General features: G+C 52.6%; 1 protein-coding gene across 2 annotated transcripts in view; it reads right to left on the reverse strand.

Annotated features, from left to right (window-relative positions):
* Window positions 1-21,511, reverse strand: part of SLC24A3 (solute carrier family 24 member 3) — a 428,781-nt gene that overhangs the window by 102,668 nt on the left and 304,602 nt on the right. For both annotated transcript variants that reach the window (XM_074347814.1, XM_074347815.1), the window contains exons 4-6: window positions 18,699-18,773; window positions 15,523-15,607; window positions 15,127-15,230 (exon numbers count right to left, since the gene is read on the reverse strand). In XM_074347814.1, the coding sequence (XP_074203915.1) occupies window positions 15,127-15,230; window positions 15,523-15,607; window positions 18,699-18,773 (264 nt within the window). The remainder of the gene's footprint in view (window positions 1-15,126; window positions 15,231-15,522; window positions 15,608-18,698; window positions 18,774-21,511) is intronic.

Here is a 21,511-nt window from a genome sequence, read left to right on the forward strand (position 1 = left end):
GAACGACAGCTTCAGGAGTTCAAAGAAGACAAAATCATGGCCACCTGGTGAAATCAGGGAAGGCTTCTTGCAGGAGGTGACATTGACTACATACTTGAAGGGGAAAAAATGACTTCCACTTTCATAATTGGGAGACGATGTGGAGGAAACAGAGAGGAAGAGGATAAAGGGCAGAAAGAGAGGAGTGAGGGCCCCTGACTGTCCAGCTGACCAAGGGTGAAGGTATCCATTGGGTGGTGTCCATGCACTTGGAAAGGAAGGGACAGACACAAGAAGTGCTGTGAGGGAAGAATCGATCTGATTTGACAATGGGCTGGATGTGGAGAGGCTGCCGTGAGGCTGAGGCTTCAACTGCGAGCAACAGAAACCGAGAGATGGACTCTGTGCACCAGGAGAACTCGGGTGGGACGGTGCGATGGTGAACTTTACATGCCAGCCTGACTGGGTACCCAGATATTTGGTTAAATATGATTTCTGGGCATGAATGTGAGGGTGTTTCAAGATGGGACTGGCTCCCCAGGGTGGGTGGGCCTCATCCCATCCCCTGGGGGCCTGAATAGAATAAAAGGTTAAAGCAGAAGGAATGCTTTCTCTCTGCCTGTCTTCAGGCGAGGACATTGGTCTCCTGCCTTCAGACTTGGACTTGGACTGGAACTCACACCAATGGCTCTCTAGGCTCTCAGGCCTTCGGACCTGGTTGGAAATTACACCATGAGCTCTCCTGGAGTCTCCAGTTTGCTGACTCACCCTGCAGCTCTTTGAACTTTTCAGCCTCCATCATCATGTGGGCCGATTCCATTTAGCAAATCATATATATGATTTAATATATGTAACAGTATATATGACTTCTCTGTTTGTACCTATATGTGTCCTCTGGAGAACCCAGGCTAATACAGATAGCCAGTGGGTAGCATTTAGTTCAAAGTTTCAACCTTGAGTTGGAGGCCGTCCCAGAGGACCCAGGTTAAAAAGGTCTGGCAGCTCATTTACTAACCAAGTCCTGAGGACCAGAGAGAAGTTAAGGCCAGAGATGGAGAGTGTGGTGCCCAACGGGGGAGGCTGAAGCCGTGAGACCAGATGAGTCTGACTCATGTAAGGCAGCAGAAATGGGACTGAGGCAGCTGTGGGGGTGAGAGAAAAGGAGTTTCAGGAGGAAGAATGCCCTTTGTAGAGCGGAGCAGGTGCAGAGGATGCCCGGTGGGAAAAGCTCACTGGATCTGTGTCCGGGAACAGACATTCGAGGAGCTCGAAGAATCGGTTCCAAATGGGGAGTGTGGGCAGGAGAACAGGCAAGTTGCCTGCTGCAGGTTCTCCAAGAGTATCTCCGAGGTGACCCATCACTCTGGAGGCTTCCTTGAAGATAACCATCTGGACCCAGTCAACATGTCCCTCTCCCCGCACACATACATGTCTCTTCATTAACTCATGAAGGGCGCTGAGGGGCAGCAGAGGGACAGAACCGACAGGAGGACCAGGCATAAAGCCCAGCTTGGTCACACATTCGGGAAGGGTCGAAGGAGGCTGGCTCGAAGCACAACACTGGGATCGCATTCCTAGTCGGACAGCTACTACCTGTGTGTGGGGACAAGCCACTCCCCTTCTGAGCATCAGTTCACCCATCCGCCCCGATTGTCCTTCTATGGCTGGTGACCTTCCCTGGCTTTCTTCCCTCTACGTGCTCAGTGCTACATGCCTGGTGCCCCTCCGACCTCCCTTCCACACGAGGGATGCACAAATACATCCCTATTTCTATTTATGAACAGAGAGCAGGTTAGTTGGCACACTTCCCTGGGCTCTAAAGGTGCACGCCTCGAAGTCCGATGAGTACATTTGCCAAGCAGTATTTCAGAGTCAAACTTAGTGAGAAGTGTTAGAGCTTAACTGGACCTTGAAATCCCCTACAGTAAATGTGTGCTTCTGCATTTCAGCACAAAATAATTTTTAAACACTCTCAGCGATGGAATAAAAGATAAAATCAATACCAGCTGCGATGACTCGTTCAGGCATTGCTTGAACTAATCTCCACCAGAATCAGCCCTGCTGTCAGAAGCTCGGTTAAGTGACGGCAGTCACCGTCCTCCAGGCTGGAAGCCCTAAGCGCGCAGGAAGCAGTGACCAGGACGAGACACGCCCCCATGCACCGGTGAGCGCGGAGCTCGGGCTGTGATGCCGCAGGCCCGCTTTATCTCAGGAGATCGCGAGTGTGAGGCTGGCCAGTTTGGCCAGCTTTCCTTTGCGGGGTCGCTCACCAGGGTCAAGCAGCAAGTCTGGGTTGGGGGCGTCACCCTCACCCAAGGGTGATTCCAGGTTTTGGGCACGAGGACTCCCCGGCTAGGGATTGGAGCTGGGCGTCAGATCCGGCTGCGGGAAGTGGGCACAGCTGTTTGGAGGCAGAGAGAGCGTGAGGGGCAGCCTCCTCAAGTTCTATGAGCCTCTAGCTGCTGCTTCCAGCCCCCACTGGATGGAGGAGCTGGAAAAAACCCCCGATAGGTAGCATTTCTGTTTTCTCTTCAAAGCGATTGAGTCGGACTAGTTTTCTTTGGTTTGGTCGGTTCGACAGACGGATTTGTGGGGAAAACTGAAGCTTTAACGATTTGGTGGCTGTAACTTGCCTTAGAAGATGTTGAAAAATCAAGTCACTAAACAGAGACTCTGTGCGGGTAGACGTCAGAAAGTCTGTGCTGTGAAGAACATCTTTCTGAAAGTAAGACAGCATGCGTCGCGGCTCTGGGTGGGCGAGCCTGGTGACAACAAGCATGGTGGGCCTGTGGGGCTGGCCTCTCATCTCTCAAGGGCAGTGAGTATAAATTGCTAAAAACCCTAAGAGTCAGATGACGTCAACGTTAGAAGTTCCTACATTGCTGTGAAAGTCCAGCGCAAGGCTACGTTTTACAGAAAGAAAGAAGACGGGGAGGCAGAGGACGAGAAAAGGAAAGGCCTCCTTTGCAGACAAAAGCTTACTAGGAGTTCTAATTGGAAACAGACTATTTAAGGTGTAGACTTAAGTGATTTTTAAAAATTATAAGAGAAAGAAATAGAAATACGGTGAAAAAAGCCTTTAAAATTCAGACGGCTGTGAGTGAGGGTGAGTGTGAAGCTTTAATGAAATCTGATCCGTCAAAACCTTCACACAAACTGGGACATCCTCTTGCTTGGTCTCTGTCCATCCCACCTGACTAGGGGTTCCCCGAATCTGGGACCATCACATGACGGAGATGAGGTCAACGTGGTCTGCTGCTTCCTGACACTGTGTGCCTGTCAAAGGTCAGATGCCACAGGCAGCCAGGCAGGGAGGTAAGAGCATGGACTTGCCCGTGAAACAGATATGGGCGTGGTTTTTTGCTTGGTCATTTGCTGGAAATCCCCGATATCCCCGAGCCTGCTTTGTCATTTGTCTAACGGGGGCAACTTTTACTGTATTAGTTACCTACCGCTGTGTAACAAACTATCCCCAAATGTAGCAATGTAGCACAATAAACTTTTATTATTTCACAGAATTGCTGAGGGTTTGGAGTTTATAAAGGGCTGAGCTGGGTCGTTCTGGCTCAAGGTCTCACTAGGTTGCAGGAAAGATGGTGGTTGGAGCCACAGCCATCTGATGGCTTTCAGGAGCTCGAGAAGCTGCTCCTTGGGTAGCTCAGTCAGGTGCTGGGTGAGTCTGTGCTGTCGGCAGGAGGCTCAGGCTCCCCCCAGGGAGACGTCCCCACTGCCCGTTGCCTGAGTGTCCTACCAACAGGGCAGCCTCTTCTCCTGAAGCAAGTGGTCCGAGAGAGAGAGGGAGTCAGAAGCTGCAGTGCCTTTCATGGCCAACCTCAGATGCCACACACTGCCTTTGCCACAAGAGACTACTGGTTACATGGATGAACTTTGTTTGGTGTGGGAGGGGAACAAAAAGCCCTGAATACCAGGAGCCTGGGGCCAATGGGACACCATCTTGGTGGCTGGCTACCACATTTGCCAATCTTTTCACTTTTCAAATGGGGGTAACTTTACCCTAATGTTAGTATAAGGACTAAACAAGGACATGTGTGTGCAGTGCCTGGCTCTCAGTAAAGCCTGCCCCTTCCAGGAGGATTGGGGGCAACTCTAGTCTGGGGGAGAATAAAACCAAGATGCTCCTTTCAGGCACCATGGACAGAGTCTGGAAGGAGGGGGAGGACAGCTTTAAGAAAAATCTGACAAATTACAACGCAAAAGAAACACTGGAGAGGCGGCTGTTTCCCGTGGAAGGTGGACAAACAAATTGGCTGCTCTGTGGATGGTCTGCTTCAAACATTCCAACCTGTTCATAATAAGTCACCGGCCTGCCCAACCAAATTCCAGTGATTTCAGCACCTGATTTAACTCTTGTACCTGGAAATACTCTAAACCTTGGTCAGACCAAGAGTTCCAATAAAGGCGAGGGAGGGAGGGAGAGCAGGCCCCAGAGCGGGGGAGGCAAACACTGCAGCCTGGACCAGCTGATCAAGACGACCACCAGGAAGAAGAGGATGCTGAGAATCTGAAGGAAAAAAAAGGATGAGATTTGGAATAAGACAATGAGAAGATGGTGGCTAAGGTTAATGGATTCCTCATCTTCCAGGAATGGAACAAAGGCCGAGAGGAGGAGGGGGCACTGAATGGAGGGCCCAGAGCTGGAGAGAGATGGGGGAGGGGGCGGGTAACAGCCTGGGACGGATCGCTCCGACCCTGCAATGAGGGGTTCTGAGCCAGCCTCCCAAGGCACCCACAGCTGTGCTGAACTCACACCTAACCTTAGCCATGTCCTCGCAGGACGTCAAGCTGGTTTCAAGCTGTCTAACACCTGGCGAGATCCAGGTTAACGCCCAGATTTTTACCGCCTTTCCACGCTCTGTGGCGTCTACCCGGGGAAAATGCCCCAAGCCCTTCCCTAGGACGCTGTCCTGGTTGCAAGCGAGCCCTTCCCCAGGCCTCGGAGCCCACGCCGGCCTGCCTCGCCCCCACCCCTCCCCCGGGCTCCGGCTCTCCAGCAGCACGGCCTTTTCTCTGTTCCCCTAATCTGCATGGCAGTGCACTCTGCCTGGAATGTTCTAGATCTTCACGTGGCTCCTCCTGCACACCAGTCAGGGCTCCACCCCAGAGAGGGCCCTGTCCCACTGCAGCCGCTCGTGTCTGCTAAACACTAACGTTACCCAATTTCACTGTCATCAGACCCTTCTATCTGGAGTTATGTTGTTGGCCTATTGGGCACCTGTTTTACCATCTGTCTTCCTTAACTAGACCATAACCCACAGGAGAACTTGGGGGCCTGAGCTGTCATCATCACCTCCCCAACCGTCACTCAGTACATACGCACCAGACCCCCATGGTGCTGCAGGGCTTATAAAAACCTCTGTCGTCCTTCAAAGAGTAACAACCACTAGTGTCCCAGGTCTTCCCTGGAAATCTTTACACAGACCCGGAGCGACGGGGCTCAGGAGAGACACAGAAATGACAGAGACCGTGGCTCGAGTGTCCGCTTTGCCCCCAGCTCTGAATGGGGCTCCGAGGACAGTGGCAGCCGGTACCCAGGAATTCACAGCAGGTTTTTTTGTATTATATGCATACACCGCTCCAAGGCTGACACCAGCATTCTTAGTTCCCAAACAAACAGGCAATTTAGTGAATAAAAAAAGGAAGGGACGGGAAAACCCAAACTCTGCAAGTGCCAGGAAAGGACGTCCAGCTTCCAGACAACGGCTAAATGGTTGGACAGCAGCTAGCCTGCCGGGCGAACAGGTGTTCAGACCCCAGAGGATTTGGTGACAAATACGAAGTCATCCTGGACTATTCATGGAGTCCACTGATGGCGTCTCTGACGGAGCTTGCTTGACACGTGAACGCCAAAAGCCCACACACAACCTCAGAAATGTCCACTGCGGACCCCACTTCCACACGCTCTTTCCTTTGGAAACAGACATCAGGGCCTGAGAAGTGGGAGAAATTAAGTCAGCACGCGCCATCGTCCCCTGCTGCGCGGCCTGGCCCCACAGCCGGGCGTGGATGGGGGCAGACGCTGCGGCGCGGCCAGGAGTCCGCGGACCAAAACCTCACAGGATCTCAGCCCCAGGCCCGGCCCAGTCAGGGCCAGAGACCTGACTATCCCTGAGGATTCTTCTGCTTCGAGATCACAGCGGGGTTTGCCGAGGTGGAGCTGGCACGGCCTGGAGGCCGGGGCCAGGCGCAGGGCGAGGCTGGGAGGGCGGGAGACGGCCCACCGCTGCGGGGAAAGGGCGCACTCCCGCCCCAGCGGGACTCCCAGCTCTGAGCGCAGAGCACGGGGCTTCTCTCGGGGAGGCTCGTGGGGGCCTGACGGGCGGTCCCAGAAAACCAAGCCGCCCAAGGATGCCGGAAGGAACGTGTTTCCAAAAAGGAAACCAAATGCCTGAGCGACACGCCTGAGCGTTGCCTCCCTTGTGCGAATGAGCCCAGGTGGCCGCCCCCTCAGTCTTTCCTCCTCGTCCCTGAAGCAGAGTGGGCTCCCCTAGAAGTGGGAATAGAGGCCAAGGCAGAGGGGCCTGGACAAGTCAGCCAGGGGCATCCCCGGCCGCTACGGGACCCCGCGCAGCGCCGCGCTCTGCTGGGCTTTGAAACTGGAATGAGAAAGGGCCTGAGAATCCATCGAGCCACACGCACACCCCAGGGCCCCCATCACCAGGGCGCATATGTGAGCAGCTCAGGTCAGAGTCTCAGCGCCCTAAGGAGACACCGTCCTGTTGCTCACTGGGAGACAACGCCCCCGTCAGCTGTCTCAGCACTTTCTGTAAAAGGTTCTAGAACAGAAAGGCTCAGGGATGCCCCGTGTGTGCAGACTTCCAGACCAGGGAGAGGAGCCATCTGACCAACCCCGACGAGCTCTTCCTTCCCCCGCGAGACCCGCTCTCCTACGGCCTTCCATGTGGGAGGCCCCTCTGTGCGGGTTTACAGCGTCCTGCAGAGACTAAGGGCGCACATTCTGGAGCAAGGTTGCCTGAGCTCTGCTGTTCCTGGATGTGTGGTCTGGGGGAGTCTCTGTCCCTCCCTCTCTGGGCTCTATTCTCTCGTGTAAAATCAGAAAACCGGTACCTACACCATGGGGTTGACATACGGATTTAAAAAGACTTAATACATACAAGTTTGTATTAACTCAGCTGAAATCCCAAAGATTAGCTACTAATACTAAACGTGTCTTTAATTTAAAATAAAAATAAATAGTAAAATAAAAAAGATAGGGAGCAGAAGAAAGGTGAATATTGTCAAAAAAAATCCACAAAAACTAAAAGGGGAAAAAAAGCGAAGATGCCAAGGAGATGCTGGGGCACATGTTTTTAGAAGCCGCATGTTGCAGTGACCAAAGGCAGAGCAAGAGGGGGAAATACGTTCCGTGTGTAACGACCCAGATCTTACAGAGGTGACAGCCCGGGGTCTGATGCTCCCTGACGCTGACCTAGCCCTTCAGCCTCCCAGCTGCTGGCGGCCACATCGAGGACCTAACTCTTTTTTTTTTTCTTTAACATTTGCTTTATTTTTTAATATTTTACTTTATTTCTTATTTTTTATTGAAGTGTGGTCGATTTACAGTGTTAGTTTCAGGTGTGCAGCAAAGCAATTCAGTTATACATATACGCCCATACATATATTTTCATATTCTTTTCCCTTACAGCTCATTACCAGAAATTGAATCCAGTTCCCTGTGCTCTACCATAGGTCCTGTGGTTTATCTGTTTCATATGTAGCAATGTGTATCTGTTAATCCCCGACTCCTAATATACCTCCCCCCCCCACACAACTTTCCCTCATGGTAACCACAGTTTGTTTTCTACGTCCGTGAGTCTATTTCTGGACTGTAAATAAAATGTGAATTTTTTTTTTTTTAGGATTCCACATATAAATGACATCGAATGATATTTGTCTTTCTCTGTCTGACTGACTTCACTTAGTCTAATCATTTCTAGGGAGGACCCTAATTCTAATTTTCCGTGCCCCACGTGCAGCCACAGCTTGATCTTGGGGAAAAAAATCACAAAGCAATAAATCGCGAGACGCCGTTCCTTTCCCGGCTCCCGGGGAGCGGCCCTCCCCATCTCCACTGCAGGAGAGGAGGAGCCCCCTTGCTGCTGTGCACAGGGGGCGCCCCCGGCTGGAGTCGGGGGAGGCACCGCTGCTCCATCCCTCCTCGCCTGCAAAAGCCAGACATCTGGTACCCGAGCTGCTTGTCCCAGATGGTCTGCATCCTACCTGGAAAGGTTAAGGACTATTGTTTCTTTCTCTTGGAGATTCAGGCTCAGGGGGGAATAAATGTCTTATCGAATCACTCAGTCATTTATCAAAGATTGATATCCATACCGTACGCAGTCGACACCCTTGGTGCTGCGGATACATTGGGAAACAGTCAGAGACAGGCCGGGCTCCTGGGGAGCTGACAGCCTGGCACTACGAGTGTCTCCCAGAAGAGAGAGCCCCTGACTCTCGTACCTCCCATGCTTTCCATCACTGCCCGGATGGCGGGGTCCCCACACACACCTCTTCCTGTTGCCCTCGGCACTGCCCTTTCCTCACTCTGGCTTGTCAGGTTAGCACACCAGCCCTTTCCAGTGTCCTGGGGGCAACGTGCCCTTCACTCAGAGAGTAACTCAAATGTTTGAAACAGCGCCTGGAACCAGAGTCTTCAAAAAATTTAAAAAAAAAATTTTATTTGGCGCCATATTCTTTATGGAGTGGAATTTAGTAGTATTTTCTCACTCTATTAAACTGCGAATGCTTGCAGAGGGACCTTCCCTGGAAACGCTTTAAAAATCAGTATCTCTGCTCCCATCCACTCTCCGTAATCCTTACCGGGCTTCGTTTTTCTTCACAGCACTGACCGCCTCCTGGCACACACACCATTTCCCCATTTCACTATCGCACTAGCTCCAGCTCTCTCTGTCCCTCTCTCCATCCATCCATCCTTCCAGCCTTCCTTCCTTCCATCCATCCATCTGTCCATCCATCCCTCTGCCAATCTATCATTTTTGTTGGATGTTTAACACCCCACAGCCTGCTCCATCTGTGTGCTTTTTTCACCAGTGTCTTTCCAGTGCCTGGTACACAGGAGACGCTCAGAAAACATTGTTGAATCAATGAATGGACTTACTGCCTGAAGTGGGAATATAATCAACATTTCCCCTCCGGACACAAGCCATGGATCAGTACCCCGGGTGGGAGGTTTGACAACTAACAGTGTATAGTTTTCAGCCTCGCCTGCCCTCAGCCCCCAGCCCCTTGGGGAAACTGGATGCTTCTCAGAACTGGAACATGACAGGTGACATGTCGGGTTTTGTCTGGGGAACAATAAGCCAGGAACCCAGGTGTACGGGTAACTGGGGTGGTCTGTGGACCTCGCACCGTGTTTCTTAGCCCAAGTGCCCCCTCCGTTTGGTGGAAGTGTAAGCCCAGCAGTAGACAATGCCATCTGATTATAAGGGAAGCTTCTAGCTGAGCCATGGGTGGGCTGAATACCTCCCCACCCAGCCGAGGTCACCACCATCGTGCTGGTATGTCCATTCTTTGCTTTGCCCCCAGCTCCTACACTCCACACTTCTAAGGAACACATGAAGTGAAGGGATATTGATAAGAACTCAATAATAACATCTGGAGATTAAGTCATAATTTCTCCACATGCAAAGAGAATGGATTTTACAGTCAGCAGCTGTAGGCTCAAATCCAGGCTTAACTGCTCCATGGTACCCCCTGCCCCCAGGTACTCAATTCCCTGTCTATAAATGAGGCTCATACTATCTTAAAATTCAGTGGAGATATTTCTACAAATATTTATAAAGCATCTAGTGTGGTACCTGCACTTTGGAGATGCTTAATAAATGGTAACATTATTTTTAAAAAATATGTAACGTCTAAGTGTTTTTTTTTATTTTTTCCATTTCTCTACTGAAATCACCCATCCACTCGTTTACAGATGGGAACCACCTTTCCCTGCTTAAGACAGATGTTTTAAACTCCTTCCTGCAGCTCCTTGTAGCTGGATCAACTGTGGTTTGTTTCTGCTGTTTTTCCTTGGTTACGAGTTCTGTTCCTGCCTCTCTGCTGGTTCTGTAATTTATTATTACATACCGGGAATTATGAATGGAAGGGTGAGAATTGAGAAATAAGACTGGCTTTTCCTGGTGGAAATTCTGAGATCTTCTCTTATCCGTTGGCTAAAGAGAGGAGATGATTACTCAGATTTCAGTCTGGGTTCAGCCCCCTCAGCTCAGCCCAACCCCACCCAGCTTCCCCAGGAAGGGCCAGGCTCTCAGTTCTTATCGGGGTTTACTTCGGATTCAATGGAACCCCTCTGGGTCCCTTAATATCAGGCATCAGGAGAATGTGGGAGACGGGGCAGATGGGCTGGTTTCTTTCTGTTCATCAGTCCTGCCTTCACTTTTATTTTTTCTCAGCAAATCTGGGGTGGGTGGAGAGGACAGCCATGCTGAGCACATCATTACTGTCCTCGGTCTTCCAGACTCCAGTACATCCACCCCTTTCCACCCTTGCTGGTCGCTCAGCGGGCTGGTCTCCACCTGGTGAAGTTCTGGGTCCTGCATCCGGACCCCCCGGGGCTCACAGCTCACTTACGATGAGCTCCTTTCTCCTGAAATCAGTTCGGCAAGCCTTTCTGGTCTCCACTCTTCCTTGGGATCCCCATATATAAGTATGATTTTTATATTATCCGGATCTCTTTTGGTGCTCCCATGGGAGCGAGGTCTCCCGCATCCTGTGTGGAAGCAGAAAGTGCCTAGAATGGCAGCTGTTATCCTGAACCCTAAAGACGTTCCCCAAGTGCCAGCTGGGCTCTTGGGGGTCAGCCTCACACTGAGGCTTGTGTTTCCTCCCAGGGAGTTGGAGGCGAGACCCCACCAGATGGCTGATGTTTAAAGGCTTAGTTTTGAGTTTGTAGCAATGCTTTGTGGGACCCCCTCAGAACTCCCCACCCTTACCATTGCAGGGCCTTCCAAGAGCCAGCCCCTGTGTCTCTTTGCCCCAAAGCCCACCCTGCCTGTGCCCAGCGAGTTGGGATGTCGGAGAACTGATGTCCCTCAAAATGACTGCGGAGGCTGAGGGATCAATCCCCCTGCTCCCTCCGCCTTGGGGGAGACCACTTTGAGGCCCGCATTCTACAGGGCCTCCCAGGTGCCCCGGAAGCAGTCATCCCAGTGCCCCGAGTGGTGACTTGCTGCTAACACATCTTCCTCGTCCGCTTTCTCTTCTGTGTCTCACCTGCCCACTTCCCGGTTGGCGTGCCCTGCGATCACCTTTTATATAAACTACTCGAACTTCAATTGTTGCTTAGATTCTCCCTCTGGGGAAACCCAGTCAAAGGGAGGTCTCAGCTCAGAGGCACGACCTCTGGGTGCTGCCCGGGTTTGTAAAGGGGCCAGAGTGGCCAGGGTGTTGACTGAAGAAAGGCAAACCCAGCCAAAACCAGATGGACCGCACGGAAGAACACCAGGCACACGTCGGGGATGCCAGGACAGTGGACGCTGAAGTTCCTTATCATCAGCTGGACCCATGAGCCAGCCTGTGGTAAGCGGAGCGCGAAAGTCCTACTCTGGGACTCAGTTAAACTGCTTGCTGTCTGTTTGTGGCTATGTCTTTAAAGCCTAGTGTACTTGGAACAGTAGATTTAAGTGCCTGAGTGCATTGTCTTACAAAACTGCCAGGAAGTTCTTTTAATGTGAGGTGCAGAATACATTAGCATGTTGCCTCCAGAGCTCGGTGTTCTCTGTTACTATTTTTTTGTTCTTAAACAGAGAAAACTTGAAGGACCACAGCCCTGTAAACATCCTGCGAGGATGCCAAGGACCGCGCCAGAAGCCACTTTCTAAGAAGCAATTTCCTTCTTGTCCCATAACACTCCCCAGAGCACCTGAGGGGAGACCAGGCGCTGGCTACGTCTGCAAACTGCAAAGACAGCAGACATTTAATTGCACCGAATTCATCAAAACCCTAACTGAGGCAGGAACTCAAACCTTACGGCCTAATTACTTTAATTTCAGATGGGTAACCGACTTGGTCACGAGCAGCCCCTGACGCCGGAATACATTAGAGAGGGGCCGGCGGGCGCGCGCGGGTAAGGTCTCCCAGCAAATGCAAGTGCACAGCGACATAAATAACGGTGCTAAGTGAGACCCGTTTCTGGATTTATTCACCAGTTCAGTCCCCAGCAGCCACCCTTCACTGTGGGCCCCGCCGCCTGGGAGGCCTTCTCAGTGGGGAAGGCGGTGCTGGTTTCTCGCCGCGTTTTCCTGTCCTCCCACGGATCAGACAGCACAGAGGTGAGGACGGTCCTCTGAGTCCGTTCTTCTATTAGCATCTCCTCATCCTGATGCTCGTTTAGAAGACCGTCTCCCTGACCTTCCCTTCCCTCCCCACCAGGCGCCCTGTGGCTGGCTGTTCCTCTAGTTAATAAGTTCTGCCAACTGGTAGGTCACGTTACCACAATGACCGAGCGTGGAATGTGGAGGCAGGGACCCCAGGGGACGTTATTCTTCTGATCGCTGATGATGGAGTCGAACTTTTACCGAGGGTTTACCGTGTGGGCCAGGTGCTGCCTAATGCTGAACAAGTTACATGTCATCCTTCTAGCGATGCCAGGAGGTAGGGGCACTTGTACCCACTCAATAGATGAGAAAACTGAGGCTTAGAGAAGTGAAGTAACTTCTCCAAGGCTCCACAGCCAGTGGATGGCAGGTCAGGATTCAAACCCAGGCCAGTCTGATTCCCAAGCTCACGATCTTTCTAAAACATCGTTTTTCTCCCTCTGCAAAGACTTCTGGGATTCTGCAAAGGCCTGAAGAAGAGAGCTGGCTGGCCTTGGAACTCTCCGAGTGGGCACAGGGCAGGGAAAGTCAGATGGAGGGGCTGGCCCCCAGAATCACCGCGTGGGCTACTTCTAACACTGTGGTGAGCACTTCTCCCCACGATCGTGTGGGATGAGCTTGCACAGACCTTGTAGGGAGTGAAGTGACTGAGGGCAGCGCTTGCCGGGGCTCAGGAAGCAGTCTGTGCTCTGTGCAGGTGTTTAACCAAGCCAGTGATTAACCACCCGGCTAATAAATGATGAAACGCAAGCTCATTCCACCCACCGCCTAGGTAATTAGCTGCATGGCATTTCCTAGGCACTTCCCAGTCATTTGTTTGACTTCTTTACATTATTTCTCCCCCTCTGGGCCTGACTCTGCATCAAGCTTCAGGTACAAATGACTAACGAACCGATGGCAACACTAGTAACAGCCGGGCTAACACGCACACTGCTGACGGCGACGGTGCTAATTAGGGAAGTGTGAACAGCCGGGGCGCGCCTGCAGAGCGTGACTACTCGTTTCCGGGAGGGGAGGAGAAGGCGGCCGGCACAGACGAGAGCCAGGGAAGCACAAACGGCCTCAAAGGCAAAGATGGGCACTTTTTTTGGTACTCGCTCCCTTTACAGGAGATGTGCAAATGCCACATCGTGGGTCCACAAGATCTAAGACAAGATAACCGGCCAAAAGGATAGAGAAAGACACTGCTCAGCCTAGCAAGCTGGGTGGCCCACCGTCACCACCGATGTCCCGGCGCCTCTTCTCAGAGGTAACCACCCACCTGCAGGCTCTAGAGCTGACTCCTAATGAGAGCAGTGTCCCCCAGCCCGGTAGCCAGAAGCAACGAAGCCACCAGGCAACCCAGACAAGCCAGTCGGCATGAAGAGGGTGGTGAGGTGGACCGGGGTGCTGGGGCGCACGCTGCCTTAGAAGGTCTCTTGTCTGCACTAGAGACGGGCAGCTCTGGGGGCCCCTGGTTGGCCGACTGCATAATGGGGTCTGGGAAACAGTGCGTGAGAGGGCTCCCAGGAGCTGTCCTTCGCCCTGCAAGCCAACCAGCCTCTTCTAGCAGGACCCAGAGGCCTCCGAGCGAGGCAGCTGGTTGGATCACCAGGTTCTGTAATACTGCAAGCAAGGACCCACAGTGGGCGACTAGAAGTCGCTTTTCTGAGAAGATACAGCCCTGGGCGTTTGGGCAGAGAGCTCAGGACTGTGTTTCCGAATAATATTCCTACAAAGAAACTAAGGCATCAGAGCTGGTGGGACGGCTGCAATCTGAACACCCCTGGCCGCCGGTGCAGCGCCACGGGGAACGGGCAGCCACACACTCCGGTGACATCCAGTGTCTTCCCAAGACTTCCCAAGGCAGCACAAGACAGACACGGGCCCATGCACCTCCCATCAGTGAAATGGTCTCCACAGATAAAATGCAGGCAGGCAAAAAAAACCCTCAGAACCCCCAAAGTCAGCTAAAGTGGACGTGTAAGTCAAATGCTTTTTTTTAAAGTGGAGAATGAGGGATTTATTTTCAAACACCATAAAAAAAGAGCCAATGTAATTATTCTTCATATGAACAAATCACTATACACAGTAATACTGGAATTCAGCAAATTCAAGGTCTGTAAGCAAAATTAAATAAACTATCCATTAAAAGAAGAGCTAATAGACTGTTAATGGATTACGTGGTTAAAATGCATACTGCATATGCTTAAATCTAGTCATCACTTTTAGCTGTAAATTTGGGTACTGACTACGTATCATTATAATCTTTCAATTCATCCCTGTTTACAAAATAAAATAAAACATTTTATAATATTTACTAATAATTCCTTAGGATCAACATATTTGCTAGGTAAGCATCACTGTTAAATAATTTATCTTTTTTTTTGTAGGTCAAGTGCTTGATGGTTGTAAAAAAAGAGAGAACGCGTCCCAGACTGACAACCACAAACTGTCTTTAGCAGAAAACAGTCTGTTGTTTCCTGGCACTCTCTTAGTTACTCGATTTCCACTCCCAAGGTTGTTCTAGGTCATTCCGATTTGGGTCAGTAACATATCCAAACAAGTGTGACACATTCAAATTCACAGGCTGCCTCTCTGGGCTGGTTCCTTATTTACGTGGACTTGGCCGCTCCACGTCCCATCAGCACAGAGACCAAATCATGGCGCCAGGGTTTCCAGTCCCAGCGAGGCCAGCCCCCTGGCGTGGGAGACCCCACGTCCGCCTGAGACCAACGGCCCCCACGCCGGGCGCCCCTGCCTCACCTCCACGCTGCTCTTCCCCGAGGCCACATCCTGCCGACAGTCTTACCTGCCCGGCGAAGAGCCCGCAGACGCCGATGATGCACAGGATATTGAAGACGGCAGAGCCCACGATGGTCCCCACTCCCACGTCGCCCTTGGTGATGAAGACGCCTGAAACACAGAGCAGCGTCGCTGGCTGTTGCGGGGGCTGCAGCCCAGGCGGGCGTGGGGGAGGTTTTGTAAGCGTCAGTTAGGCTGTTCTCAGGATCTACAGGGGGGAGCTCTCCAATCTGCACTGGGGACCACTGACACCTCCCCACTCACGCAAAGTAAAAGCATCACTTTAATAAAACCAGAACAGCAACCCCAGCAGGAGGGAGGCTGGTGTTCTGCCCCCTGGGGTCTCAGGGTTGTAGTCCTTCAGAGAGAGCAGGGCTGAGACGTTCCCCAGGTCGGCACCTACCTATAACGGACGTGAACAGCTCTGGGGCCGAACTGCCCGCCGCCATGAACGTGGCCCCAGCCACGTCCTCACTGAGGTGCAGGCGCTGCGGAGAAGCAAAAGCACAGGTGAGTCGGGACTCCCCTGCAAGGGGGGTGGCTGTGACCCCCGAGGTCCTGAGCTCAGCCCGTCCTCAGCTTCCCCCTCCTCCGGGGCTCGGCCTCTCCCGCCCACCCCAAGCGGGGCCACACTGCTTCTCAGCATCTCTTCCTCCGCGTGGTGCAGGAGTGGGGGGGGGCTCCATGTTCCCTTGAATTAAAGGCTCTTGACAAGACCAAGGGGTCCCAACCCACGTGCCCTGGGGGCCACACAGGTAATGGGGAGGAGGGGTGGCTTCCATCTCCTTCCCAAAGGCCTTACCACTCAGGTCCCTCCATGTCGCCAAAAAGCCCTATTTTTAAAGAGATGCCCGAATCTAGAGTTTTACGTAAAATACTCTGATTTTTAAAAATATCACGTTGATCTCGGGCTAAATTAGGTTCCTGGTACCCAGTTTTCGAGCCTGGAGTCTGAGAGGCTGTGGAGGTTTTGCAGTGGGGAGGGAGGGTCACCCTCCCAAAACCCACTGCCCATCCTCAGTGCAGCTTTGAATCCTGGGGTAGAGAGAGTCGGGGTGGGGGTGAGATTGAATAGAAAGAGACGGTGAAGTTCTACACAATGAACCCTCCAGGTTACCCGTCTGTCGGCCTGAAAGGTGATTTGTAAGAAGACAAGACACGCGCACCCTGCGGCTGGGCAGTGTGTGGTCTGCCTGCACCCATTCCTGACCCGGAAGGTAAGCTGCTGAGTGTAAGCAGCCAGCTCCCTCCTGGCGGCCCCGCTCGGACAGCCTCATCTTGCAGGACCGGGTCCCTCTTCCCAGCGGCTCCAGCAGCCGCACTTCCTTGCTCAGCCTTGGAGGGGCAGCACGGCCTCGGCGTGGGCCACGGGCCCCACCGACCGGCAAGACGCGGCAGCAGGAGCCCTACCGAGGGCATTTTGACTTGGAGACTTGGGTACCCTCGGTCTTGACTGAACAGCTAAACCTCACACAGGGTCCTGAGGAGCCCCTAAGATGGAGGTGCTGGTACCTCAAGGTGACAGGTGTGGCTGTGGGGGGTGCCCCGGCAGCCCGTCTCATCGGGCCGGGAGTCCCAGGGCAGGGGACCCAACTCAGCGCTCAGGCTCTGCGGGCAGTTTGCCCAGACTGGCCAGGAGCTGTGCGCCTTCCCTGCCGGGTCCCTCCAGCTCGGGCTCCCTGATGGGGCGTTACCGTGGAGTCCACCCCGCGGGCTCCCCTCCCGCTCCTCTGTCTCCTTCATTCACTCACTTGGCTTCTTCCTCCATTACAACCCCTCCTCTCTCATCCCTCAGCCACTTTGGCCCTGGTCACATCTCACTGGATGCTTAGAATCACCAGCTCGGGGGCTTCCTGCCTCGGGACCCTCCCCCCACGAGAAGAGTTGTCAGAAGGCTTCCCAGCTCCCTCCTGAGCTCTGAGTAACTGCTGACGCCCCCGCCTGGCGTTCTCGGGGCTCCCCGCGCACCGATTCCTGCTCCGGGTCCTCCTGGCTGCTTTCTACGGCTCTGATTCTTCTCTGCTCAAATATCCATCTTTGCAACACGTTGCCACTGAGACCGTCCCTCAGGGGCTGCTCCCAGCTGGCCCCTGCACCAGCCCTTCCGCGATGCCCAGGCCAAGTCAATCCCTCCCTTCCTTTCTCCCTGCACCTCCCATTTCCCGGCGCTCCACCCGGGGCTGTGGGTGTCTGACTCTGGAGCTGCTCTGCGCCCACCGCCCCGCACGGCCAGGACCGCTCTGTGTTTCATCATGGTTCCTCCCCGAGGGGTGCGCTCACAGGTGCTATGGGTCCCCTCGACAGAGGACTGTACGTACTGATGATTGTACGTGCATTTCTAGGATAAGGGCTTAACTTTGCAGTTAAAAAAAAGTTGTGTGGGAAAGACACAGTCGTTTGCTTTGCGTGAGGAATAAACCGCCAAATGGTAGCGTCCAGAGATCACAGGTGATGCCAGTTGTAGGTGCTTCCGCGCCTTCTGCGCGCCAGCCGCCTGTTCCCAGGTGAAGTCACTTCGGACAAAGGGCTTCCACTCATGCGGGTTGTCCATCTCAGAGACCGGCTCACTCACTTCCCTTCTCCTACCTCCACTGTGTAAAGGAACCCACTCCCGGGACCTCTCCAGGGTCGCTGCGGAATCATTCTCTTTTATTTTTGCAAGAGCACAAGACTCACAGACTTCAGGACGTGGAAGACACTGGTTAAGTTTACTGGTTCTCAGAGTGTGGTTTCCAGACCACTAGCCTCAGCATCACCTGGGAACTTATCAGAAATGCCACGTCTGTTCCCTGCTTCCCTTTAAGACCCAGTGAATCAGACTGGGGGGAGGATGGGAGGGCGGGGAGGGCGGGACAGCACGGGCTGAGGACCACATGGAGAAACTTGCGTTCCAGACTGGAGGCGACTCGGGAGACATCCCTTCTGGAAGCGGATTCTGAATTAAAAGTAAAACAGCTTCCAGATAAAGGAAACTACATTTCAAAACAGAAGAAGAGATGAAAGAAGCAAGAGAATGAAGGAGGTCTGGATATGCTAAATATTTTTGGATGAAAGGGACCCGACGTGGTGCTCAGCCCGGCGCTCACTGGGCTGACTTCGGAGGGAGAGTCCCTTTCCTGGTCTCCGGGGCCTGTTCTTTCATCGTGGCGCCTTCCGGGCTCTGCCTGGAGCATCTCTGCACGTCCACAGGGAAGAAGAGCGATGGAGATTTCTCACTGTGGCTGAGGATTTCTCACTCGGCGAGGACCCCGTGATCCCCCGGGGAGGGTTACGGCAGCAAAGGAAAGGCAGGGAGGAAGAAGGAGGAAGTGATGGGGGAAAGGGAGAGCAGGGCTGAAAGAGAAAGAAGGTGGGGAGCAGAACACACGTAGCACCTTGAGTTATACCACAGGGGCAGGGACGGCTGGTGTGCGGATCAGCACCCTGAGACTCTGAGCGCATCAACAGGGTTTGGTGCTAACCCTGCCCATCGCTCTGAAGATGCTGGTGCCTGGCCTTCCCACCCCGGCTGCACAGAGGCCTCCCCGGACCTCAGTGGAGGAGGCTGGAGCAGCCCCAGGGCCCGGCTCTGACACATACCTCACAGATCTTTTCCAAGGAGGGGACGAAGAAGTCGTCACACACGATGGCCAGCGCGTAGAACATGTACATGGCCTGGAAGAGAGGAGAGAAGGGGTTCAAGGCGGAGGCGGGCAGAGCCCCCGGGCTGAGGCTCAGGCCGCCCTCCCCTCCAGCAGCATCCTCTGTTGTCCTTAATTCAGCATCTCGCTCACAGCCAGGACAGAGTTCCTGCTTGATCTCGCCCCTCATCTCTGGTCTCACTGCCCAGGCAAATCCATATTTAGTGACAAGGAAACACATTTAGGACCCACTGTTAAATAAAAAATGTTACAAAATCGTGTGTACAATTGGTTTTGTTAAATGATCTGTGTACCTGGCGCGTGTGCGCGCGCGCGCACACACACACACACACACACACAAACGTGTATAAGAATAAGAGCTTCAAAGACCATAAACCAGCAGTTTCTCCGTCAGTTGGTGTGACTCCATCTGTACTTTATAACTCCCACCCATACTTTCTGATTAGTCCGCCTGGAATTTGTGTTTCTTGTGTGATTTTTCTAGGAGTGGGAGGATTGAGAGGTAAGGACTCTCTGACATTTTTCTTGTCTCCGTGGAGGCGGGGAAGCCAGCCATGCAGAGAAGCCTTAAAAATAACTGTCTATTGATCGGTCTAGTCATAATCTGTACAAAATTATTTGCCTGTGAGGTGTTTTTTTGGGGGGGTGGTGGTGAGTGGAAATGTTAATTAAAAAAACTTAATAGCTTTGTGGATGAGTCAGAATGTACATTCCCAAACTGCAGTGGACTCAGCCCTCTTTGGCTGAATGACTCTGCTGGTCATCGTTATCTTGGAAAGGACGGCCCAGTGCAGGCACTGGGGTACCGAGCAGCACATCTGGGGCAGAAGCAAACAAGCTGTCTGTAGCCGACACACTCAACGGGCTGAAACCCCCAGCGCCACTCAGACGCCCATAATCTCTCCAAGACCGCGTTCCAATATTATGTATTGATCCTGCTTCCAGGCAAGCTCCACGTAACGCATGGTAACAGCCGGCCCTGGATGAGGATGAGAAGTGACCAGATCTGCCAGGCTCTCTGTGCCTCCCAGAGTGATGCTGCCGAAAGCCATGGGAGTTCCGTGCGCAACACAGCACGGGGCGAGGATGCCCACCCCCAGACACCCTGTGACAAATTAGTCCCCAGGGACAGCTGGGGGGACCTGCCAGGCCAGAGAGGCTCCTTTCCAGCTGTGAAGCACCTCCTGACATCTAGGGGCCAGCCTGCCGCTCTGCTCGCAAGAAACTCTGTTCTAACTCTTTGCCACGTGACCCACTGGAAATCAGGTTCCCACTGGAAAAACGCACAAGACAGAATAAGATTCTGACGCGGGCACGGGCTGGGGATGTGAGGGGGGCCGGGGGTTGGTGAGGGAACTCCGTACCTTCTGCTCAGTTATGCTGTAAACCTAAAACTGCTCTAAAAAAGGCCTACTGCTACTAAAAAACAAGAACAGAAAAAACAAAGTACAGAGGAGCCAAACAAATGTACAAAGTCAAACTTAAAGATGCCGCACGCCTACTGGAAGCGTGTTATCCACGGCACTGTCCATACCACCGGTCCACGGGACAGCGTGCTGTGCACCAGAAATCGGCACACTGCAACTGATGGTACTTCAGTTGAAAAAATACCACTGGTCTAAATAGGGAATGAGGCATTTGGGGATTAATGTGACCATTCCTATATTTCCAAAGGATATAATAATGTCATTATTGACAATAATAATAAAGCCACCACTATTAATATTCGCCACTCCTTGTTCTTGTCTACTTTACAAGAACCATCTCACCTAATTCTTCTAATTTCTGGGGGAGGCAGGGAGTTTCTGACCCCGTCTCCCAGGTGCTTCAGAGCATGTCCGAACCTGTCCATGGGCTCTCCCAGCCCTCAGGGAGCCCCGCCGCCTCCCCACGCAGAGGTCATTTCTGCTTGGCTGCCCCGTCAGCACTCTGTACTATCAGCTCGCCTACGAGTAAGCAGTCTCCAGCCACACGGACGGAGGGGCAGTTTCAGAATCCCAGCCGCCCCCTGTGGGGGCTGCCCGTCCGAGGCAGTGATGTCCTTACTTACTTATTTTTATTTAAAAAGGCTTATTTTGATTACAGCCACATACAAATACACTGTACCAGTCCCGTAGAAGTGTAAACGCGACCAGCAGGAACGAGCGTAAACCCTCGCTACCTCTTTATTTTGAACGGATCTTGATTTTCCTCTATAAATGAATGGACCACGAACCATGTTGTAATAAAAACATCTTTAAACATACATCCTTTTGCATCTCTAGGATCAGCTTCCAGATGGGGAGCTGTTGGCTGAGGTTCTTTAATGTTTTTATTTTCACAAGGTGGGCTACAAAATACAAGACAGATTTGAAGTCTCAAAAATCTCAAAAAGTCTCAGATTTGCCCGCCCAGCTCAGTGGTAGAGCGTGTGCTCAGCTTGCATGAGGTGCTGGGTTCAATCCCCAGTATCTCCATTAATAGCTAATTAATTAATACAAAACCAATTACCTCCACCCCCCAAAAAAAACCCCTCAAACAAACAAAAAAGAATTTAGAATGACCATTCATTTCCTGTATAATAAAAAGAAAAAAATATATTAAAAAGCGGTTGAGCTAGTCCTACACCCTGGGACGGCCCACGGGCACCGGCGCCACCGGGAATAGAGCCCGCGGCCCGGCTACAGCACCGGGGCGGGAGATGCGGGCTGTGTTCTGGGGGTGATGAGTGGGGGGATCTGAGAGGAGGGGGCGTGTGTCTGGGCTGCAGCT

This window comes from Camelus bactrianus, chromosome 19 (assembly GCF_048773025.1).
Source record: "Camelus bactrianus isolate YW-2024 breed Bactrian camel chromosome 19, ASM4877302v1, whole genome shotgun sequence".
Classification (NCBI taxonomy): Eukaryota; Metazoa; Chordata; class Mammalia; order Artiodactyla; family Camelidae; genus Camelus; species Camelus bactrianus.